General features: G+C 41.4%; 1 protein-coding gene across 1 annotated transcript; it reads right to left on the reverse strand.

The window, feature by feature from the left end:
- Positions 1 to 367: 367 nt before the first annotated feature.
- Positions 368 to 6104, reverse strand: LOC104442685 (equilibrative nucleotide transporter 3). Its single transcript, XM_039310718.1, is given in 13 exon segments — positions 368 to 526; positions 620 to 939; positions 1060 to 1200; positions 1293 to 1349; positions 1352 to 1455; positions 1794 to 1902; positions 2011 to 2049; positions 2052 to 2120; positions 2123 to 2156; positions 2278 to 2433; positions 4399 to 4498; positions 5636 to 5690; positions 5780 to 6104. Coding segments are annotated over 13 exon segments (1668 nt in total).
- Positions 6105 to 9567: the final 3463 nt, after the last annotated feature.

The raw sequence follows: 9567 nt of genomic DNA on the forward strand, positions 1-9567 counted from the left end.
AGAATGCGCGGGAGAGGAAAGACGTACGTCATTGTTCCAACAAGTGTCTTCTCTCTCTCTCTCCTCCCTTTTATACCTTCCCCCATCCACGGGCCCTATTCCCGTGGGCCGGGCCTTTGGGCCTAGCATGGGCGGACGGGCCTTAAGCCCATCACCAATTAAAACCATCACCTTCCAATGGCCAGCATAAAAGTACAAGCATTTCCAGCATGAAACGAAATGTTTGGCAATTGATAAATACAAATATATCATTACATTCCAGTTTACTTGCAATTAATAATTACAAATGTATCATTATATTCTAATTGTAGAATCGACGAGCTTTTTCATTTGAAGACAAAGCGAAGTGTGGCTTGTTGTCTCCTTTTCAATATCTGCGAATGGGACAATAACTCCCTACCATAGTGCTGCTCACTAGAACTTGTCGTTGTGTATGATCCACTGCCCAGCCCAAAGAAACTCCCGAAAATAACCCACCCAAGATAAAAAGCACAAGCAAGTTGCCCAAGGCATTTTGCTCTGGTCCCTTAAAAAACAGCTCACCCCATTTTGAATCTTAAGTAGAAATTATGGTAAAATAAACGCAACTTCAAAACAAGAGATGATGTTCAGCTCAAACCTTGTAGCCTTTGGGTGCTACTATCATAACACGAGCAGTGAGATATCCTTTGCTCAAGCCCAAGAAGGAAACGAGCATTATCATCCACCCTTGATCGCCATACTTTGCCGTGAAGTAGAATGCGGGGACAAGCAAGAAACGGGCGAGAATCACGATCAAGAGGCCCTTTCGGGACTCTAACTTGAGCCAGCCAATGAGGGGAATGTACCCATACATTGTACATAGAGATATGAGATCCCATACATTGTACATAGCAATCGAATGTTACGAGCGCGTACACCACAGAACTAGTGAAGCAAGATTGTAGCAAGTACACAAACCTTTACAGGATGTGACCGTGGCCGGGATGGCGGTTCGTATATCGATATGCTTGAGAATTGTATCTTTTACTTGAGGTAGAGAAATTGGCTTCTCTTTTCAATACTCACCATGATCCCAACGGTGTGTTCCGGTATTCTCATAGAGAAAGCCCGGGAAGATTGTTAGTGTCAAAACATATATAAGATATAGATCAATGGCATAATCTATGTTATGAAGCAATAGTTGTTTGTTGCTCGGTCGATCTTCTTTAGAGTCTCCATCTTGCCAAAATTTCAATGTTTTCAAGGTTTTAGTGACATTAAAAGGAACAAAAATTTTGCAACTACAATAGAGAAAGTTCCATTGCCATGACACTGTGTTTGGATTCCAGCGGCAGCAAGATCAGTTGAGACAGTTTTGGAACCTTCGAGGCTGCCTTCGAGCGGTAGTGCTTCACAATTGGAATCTTAGCAAACCAAGTCGCATACATAATGATACGGATGAACTCGAAGAATGTGGAGATTGCCGAAACAGCACTGAAAAACAAATTTAAGATTGGTGAGAAGAGTTATGCATATTGCTTTCACTTGACAAAGCTGATTATTGCACCATGAGCTTCTTCGTGTATACATAGAGCACGACAAACGAAGCTGTGTTTTATCTACTTACCGATAATACCTTATAATTTGAGATGAAAACATGTTATGACATAGAATGTAAGTCCTTAAGGATTGAATGTTATTGGCATGTGATAGATGACTATCAAGCAAAACTAGACTCTCCCGAGTGCTGAAATTCCACTAACAACAAGACTTATAATACAAAGGATGAATCTGGAAATTGAGAAGATTTTCTGATGACAACAAAGAATTACATACTAGCTCCCTTGCGAAGTCCATCATGAGCCTTGTCAAAGGCTGCTTTCGTGATCAGCCTCATACCGGATGTTAGAGCTCCCGATGCAGCTATTCCAGCAAAAACGACTGCATAAATGAAAATCCACCATATTGAAAGGTCAAGATCGACTCGAAAGATGTATCTTTAAGGACATAAGTTGCAAAAACAATGCAACAAAAAGTTTAGGAGAGCACCCACCTGCATGAATTCAGGACACATGAAAGACAGATCACGATCATACCACCCCGAACATGAGCATCGGTCACTCCAAAGCTGGCAACGAGCACACATATACCTAAATAAGGCCAAACTCCCCTTTCCCCGAAGTCGCTAAGTCCAACTATCATGTGTGAAATCCAGCAATGGAGTCAATGTAAGATGCTAGAATTCAGGAAAATAACTTAAATTAGACAATTGCACAAGCCGTGAATAGAAAAGTTTTATGCTTTCGGACTACTTACAACTAAGAGAAGGAGTGTACTTAGAGTGAAAAGCATGTATCCAATTATATTCCTCTTCCTCGTATCCACTTTGGATTTGTGGTACGTTAAGATAGCCATCGTCCCAATTGCGAATGGTTGATAAACACTGGTAAGCACTCTTGAAGGATGGTAATGCTTCAGCCAACACAAAACAAATAATTAGTGTAGCACAATCAACCTGGGACTTCACATTGCCCCGAGCAAATTATAAACGGAAATAAGAAAATATAAGATATAGAAAGGCAAGTACATAGTTTGCATGCGCACGATTCGGTCCCCTACGGGCGCGTGCGATGCACGTGCTGTTTCGGCCGGCGCGCGTGCGACGCACGTGCGGAAGCGGGCGCGTGCCACGCACACGCGCAGCACGTGCGGTCGGTTTGCCCGACCGGCCTGACCGGACTGTCCGGTCCGACCGGCCCGACTGCCCGTTGACTCCGACCGTTGACCCGTTGACCATTGACCCATTGACCCGTTGACCCGTTGACTTCGACCGTTGACTATTGACTTTGACCGTTGACAGAAAAAAAAAAAAGGGAAAAAGAATATGTTTCTTTTTCAATTATGACTATGTGGGTTATAAGTAATACATTGTTTATTCTGCATTTGTTCCATGAATCATGGAAAATTATGTATTTTCCATTATGTACATTATGGATTATAAGTGATCCATTCTTAGTTCTGCATTTGTTGTAGGAACTATGATGCGTTATGCACGGATACCTGCATTCCCGAGAACGGACGAAGGAAGAGCAAGACTTAAAAGGCTGATGACGAGTTAGCTAATTATCGGTGGCATGATGGTGATTTAGTATCACATGTGGTGAGGGTCAATCGATGATACAGAAATCATTTGGAATGGTTATCTTATGCGGATTTTGAGAAGGTGCCGACCTTGATGAACACTCTTCCACCCGAATGGCAAGCAGTGTTAGATCGCCTATGGGAGGTCAACGTGGTCCCGGGTTATAGGAGGCTAGTAGTAGATTTTGTAAGAGAGTACTATAGGATTGAGTTAACCAAAACTTCAACTCTTAGATTGAGCGCCACATGGCGCAGAGTAAATGCGCCTTGGAGGCGACATGAAAGCTCTCCAAAATTTTTTCCATGGTTGGCAAATGTGCCTTCAAATTTCTTAGATATTTTGACTGAAAGATTAGTAGGGACTTTCCCTATTTATTTCCTAGATTAGTTTGAGATATTTTGGGTGTAAATATCTCTTTCTATGTTGATATTTTCCTCTGTATATATTACTTAGTGTAGTGGATAGTTGTATTATGTGAAAGCATCATTATTCTATTGGATGTCAAATATTATTTGCTTTCTATTAATTGTTGACTGTTGTGGGTAGTTCATAGAAGTTTTTGTAACTTCATAGAATTTATTTTGCATAAGACAATTATATTAATAATAGTTTTAAGTTAGGATTTTTGGAGGATGATTGGAAACATAGTGACATTTTGATTCTGAAACCTTACTTGAAATTGTTCATTGATATGATGGGTCTGTGCAAAGTGGATGCATAAATGATAGGCATTAATTATTCGTGTATATATGTCTGATGTGTTCAGATCGATGGTTTCAGCAACTAAGAACGTAATTGCTGATATGAACGGCAACAATTGTGAAATATTGAATATGAAGATTCAATATGTACTGGAAAAGCAAGAAGCATTAGAAGCTCTTGACCATGTTATGGAAGATCTTGAGGATGCTGTGCGCCACCTTGAACCCCGAGACACGTGAACAACCCGCCATGGTCGAGCGAATATGTGCATCAAAAATGGATTAGCCTACACAACATGGATCCAGTCCGCCAAAAGAAAATCCATAGTCCTAGGACTACTAGTCAGCCCCATTCGTCGATCCCACATCCTCGGGATCTGTCACCCAAGAGGCCGAGGGCGGCGTTGATCACTCCACCGCGGGAAGATCCGCCACGCATTCACCCAAAATGGCATTCATCACAGCCAGCTGAATATCCATACTATCCGAGAGGGCCAACCTAACGCCATCGACTCCGGAACGAAACCAAGCCCTAAACATGTACGGTACCTGTTATGCACGTTCACCTCGACCCGGATGAGGGTCCTAACCAACCTGATAGACCCAAGGACTCCCGGGTCGGGGAGCACTCTCCGTCGTCCGGTCAATCTCCGTCGGCAGGCCACTCATCTCCGGGGTCTCGCCATCTACGGTCCTGTAATATTTTTCCCCAAACCGGGATGAGACTTTGTCTCGGCAAGTTCACCCCTCCTAAACCCCTATTAGAAAGTAAATACGCCCCAAGTAGCTTAGCCACAACATCAAGAAGACTTACCTCAGCTTAGCCCTCATTTGCGAGGTTAGCACAATTTATATAATTCAACCACGTACAATTATGATAACCAACCAACCATGGCACAATCACATCATCAAAACAATTCAACCACTTGGATCGTCTCGCGATCAATCGACTTGGCCGATTACATGTCATTCTAGCAAATCAATCATTGCTCTCAATCCCGGCCCTATTAGAAAGGTTTAACAAACAGTCGAAATCACGGCCCCACTCGGCACGACCTTTAATTAGGTGGTCCATCACGGCCTCACTGGGCACGACCTCTAATAGGTGGTCAATCACGGCCTCACTAGGCACGACCTCTCATAGGTGGTACATCACGGCCTCACTGGGCACGACCTCTCATAGGTGGTTGATCACGGCCCTATTAGGCACGACCTCTCATAGGTGGTCCATCACGGCCTCACTAGGCACGACCTCTCATAGGTGGTTCATCACGGCCTCACTAGGCACGACCTTTCCTAGGTGGTACATCACGGCCTCACGGGCACGACCTTTCCTAGGTGGTACGTCACGGCTAATCTCCCATCAATTTCCACACTTAGGGTTGTCTAAAGAATCCTCATAAATCGCAATCATACTCAATTCATCACGACCAATCATCAATTTCAAATTCTACTAGCACATCAACGATCGGCACGAAATTACGAGCAACTAGGGTCAAAATAAATTTTTCGAGTTTTTTTTTTATTTTTTTTATTTTTTATTATAAATAATATTTTAATGAATTTCGGAATAAGATATATTATTAAATAATCCAACAATTTCGAAACATTTATTTAAATCATAAATAAACTCCCTTTAAGTCACATCAAGGTTTATTTTAAAAATAAACATACTTAACCATTAAACTAAACACACTTTACCTTAATTAATCACCTTAATATAGTCCATAACTAATTAGGCCAATCTATCCACCTAATCTCAATCAACTTAGGCTAAACATACCTAAGGCATCATTAACTCGCTAATCGCGGATTAGTGAGGTAAACTCACCAGAATCGCTTTCGACGGGTCTCCGGCAAAGAGCACGACGACGTCGACGACAAACCTACACGGATCAACACCAAATGAGGACTAATAGGGAGCCAAACCGAGCTTAAAAGGAGCTGGTTCTTGCTGGTTTTTCCAGCAACTAACCGAGCTTGAAAGGGTGGCGAAACGGCGGCGAACGGACGAGAAACAACGGAGAAAGACCGGCGGAGGAAGCTAGGGCTTCGAACGGCAGCTCACGATGACGGACGGTGGCGACAGGGGGCTTCGGCGGCGACGGACAGCAAGCGGCTTGGAGCGGCGATGGTCGGGAGGCTTGGCGGATAGAGACGAGCGGCTCGGCGTGGGAGGGCGTGCGGTCGCGCGGGGCGAGCGGCGGCGGCGACGCGAACTCCGGCGAATGGCGGGAGGCGGCGGCGACGGTCGAGCGGCGTTGGGGATTTTCTTGCAGCCGAAAAATTACTTCACTCATAGATATTTGCAATGCTCAATTGGTTCTAGCTCGAAAGGGCTTTGAGCTCTAAGCGCAAACGTATTGATTCGTTCAATATGTGGGAATGCAAATGATCAAGTCCTTCATTGCAAGAAATCAAGAGTTAACCAACACAAGAGAGGAAAACGTCCTCAAGTGAAGAAAATGTCAAGGGTGAGGTGTTACAATTGTGACAAGAAATGTCACTATGCTCGCAACTATTGTGAGCTGAAAAAGGTAAACACCTCTTGTACATTTGAGAACTTTGCTTATGTGTCAAGTTCTGTATTATTGGTTGAATCCAATCCTTTGTGGACTATAGATTTAGGAGCGACAGACCATGTAGCGAAGGATAGAAAATCCTTCGTGGAATTCCAACGAGTACCAACCGGAACTAAGTGGATCTATGTGGGAAATAACTCTAGAGCTGAAGTTAAAGGGATTGGCACCTGCCAATTGAATATGCGTGGTGGACGCACCTTGTTCCTACATGATGTTTCATATGCTCCGGGAATTCGTCGAAATTTAGTGTCTGTTTTGGTGTTGGTCAAGCTTGGTTTTAATATGAACTTCCATAATAGAGGTGTAGATTTGTATTTGGATACAAACTACTATGGTGGTGGTTATTTTCTGATGGTTTTATTGTACTAAATGTTAACTGTGGTGATGTCAATGTTTGTTATTCCCTTTTCACGTCTTCTACTTCATATGATAATGATGTGAGTGTGTGGCATGCTAGACTTGGTCATATTGGCCACTAACGTATGAATATACTAGCCAAAGAGGGCTTGTTAGGCAATATTGAAAAAGTCGATTTGCCCATATGTGAGCATTGCCTAGTAGGGAAAACGACAAGGAAACCATTTGGAAAAAGGGAAAAGAGTTGAATTTCCTTTGCAATTAATCCATTCTGACATCCGTGGTCCAATGAATGTGAGAGGAAGGCATGGGGCTGTTTATTTCATCACTTTTATAGATGATTATACTCGATTCGGATATGTCTGTTTGATTTCTTATAAATCTGAAGCATTGAGTTGTTTCAAAAGGTTTATGAACTTGGTAGAAAATCAATTAGACAAGAAAATAAAAGTATTTAGATCCGATTGAGGTCAAGAATATTTATCGATGAATTCAGAAAATTATGTGATGAAAAAGGAATAGAAAGACAGTTGTCTATTCCATATACTCTTCAACAAAATGGTGTTGAGAAAAGAAGAAATAGAACCCTACTGGAAATGGTTAGGTCCATGATAGCGCATGCTAACTTACCTATCACTTTTTGGAGTGATGCGTTGTTAACTCGCTGCTTATATACTTAATCAGTGTCTTCCAAATCGTTACTTCCACTCCATATGAGTTATGGACAGGTAGAAAACCGGATTGAAGTTTTCTTAAGCCATGGGGTTGTGCTGCCTATACTCATGAGCCCTCTCATAAGTTTGGGAAATTGGGTCCCGGAGGAAATAAGAGTATTCTCATAAGATACTCCGAACACTCGAAAGGGTATGTATTCATAGGTGAGTAGGAAAGTGGGAGTATAACTGAATTTGAATCACGGGATGTCACATTCTTAGAGAATAAATTTCCTAAGAAGGGCGAAATAGGTGATGATTATTCCTATTTGAAACCTTGGATCAAGATAATGAACTTAATGGAGTTTGTCCAAGTGGGAGTAACATGAGAAGTGATGAATCTAATTCAACTTACTCTCAATTACAACCACATGATGAGATGATATCGTCATTATTTAATCCGAGTGGGAGCATGATGGGGAATGATGTGCAAAGTGTACAATTTCCTATACGGCGAACAAGTCGCTAAAGTATTCCCCGTCGACGTTTTGACATTGAAGGGGAAAATTTTATGGTTGCTCCACAAGATGAGGATGAGCCAAGAAATATTAATGAGGCTCTAAATTGCCATAGTAAGGAAAAATGGATTCATGCAATGGAAGAAGAGATTGAGTCAATGAAGTCAAACCAAGTTTGGGAACTAGGTTGATCTTCCAAAAGGACGCAAAGCTATTGGGAACAAGTGGGTTCTCAAAATGAAGTGAAAAGCTGATGGCTCGATAGAAATGCATAAGGCTTGCCTTGTGGCGAATGGGTATAATCAACGGGAATGAATTGATTATGAAGAAACATTTTCTCCTATAGTGTGATTTACCTCGATTCGCATTATTCTAGTAATAGTGGCAAGTATGGATCTTGAGTTACATCAAATGGATGTAAAGACTGCTTTCCTCAATGGACAATTAGAGAAATAAATATATATGGAACAACCTGCTAGTTTCATAATGAAATGCCAAGAAGAAAAGGTATGTCGACTTTTGAGATCGATATACGGCCTTAAGCAGTCATCGAGACAATGGTATATACGTTTTCATAATGCCATAATGGCATATGATTTTACAATGATAGATGAGGATCATTGTGTATATATCAAAAGATCCAAAGATCAATTTGTGATCATATCATTATATGTTGATGATATACCAATTGCCGTAAGCAATATGGAGTTTGTAAATACTGTGAAGAGTTGGTTATTTTCCAACTTTGAGATGAAAGATATGGGTGAAGCTGCATACATTCTTGGAGTTAAGATTTCAAGAGATCGTTCGAAGAGGTTGTTATCTCTTTCGCAAGAAACATATATAAATAAGGTTCTTGAACGATTTCGTATGCAAGATTGTAAACCCATTGATACTCCTATTGCAAAAGGTGAAGGATTGAGCCATAGACTGTGTCCAAGGACTCCACAAGAGAAGGAACAAATGAAACATGTTCTTTATGCTAGTGCTGTTGGGAGCTTGATGTACGCTATGATGTGTATAAGACTTGACATATGTTTTGCAATTGGAATAGTGAGAAGATATTAATCCAATCCAGGTTAAGCACATTGGAAAGCCGTTAAGAGAATACTGAGGTATCTAAAGGGAACTGCTGATTATACGTTGAGTTATCAAAGAAAGGATCTGCGACTCTAAGGCTATTCTATGTTGATTATGGAGGATATTTAAATGAAAGTAAATCTACCTCTGGCTTTGTTTTCTTACTAAATAATGGCGCCATATGTTGGAGCAGTAAGAAACAAACGTGTATAGCCTTGTCCACGATGGAAGTTGAGTTCGTGGCATTATCAGCAACAATACAAGAATGTGTTTGGCTTAAGAGATTTTTGGATCATTTATGTGTTATTGGAAGTGCTGCAGATTCATTGTTGGTTAACCGTGACAGCCAAGCAGCAAAAATGTACACCAAATATCCAAAATATCATGGCAAGACCAAACATATAGATACCAAGTATAACTTTGTCAAAGATATGGTTGCACGAAAGGATGTGAACTTATAGTACATATCTACGCATAGAATGGTAGCAGATCCTATGACAAAGCTAATATCTAGAGATGTGTTTTGTGGTCATGTAAAATCTCTAGGATTGCGTAGAGTTTGATGTATTGGAT

This window comes from Eucalyptus grandis, chromosome 4 (genome assembly GCF_016545825.1).
Source record: "Eucalyptus grandis isolate ANBG69807.140 chromosome 4, ASM1654582v1, whole genome shotgun sequence".
Classification (NCBI taxonomy): domain Eukaryota; kingdom Viridiplantae; phylum Streptophyta; class Magnoliopsida; order Myrtales; family Myrtaceae; genus Eucalyptus; species Eucalyptus grandis.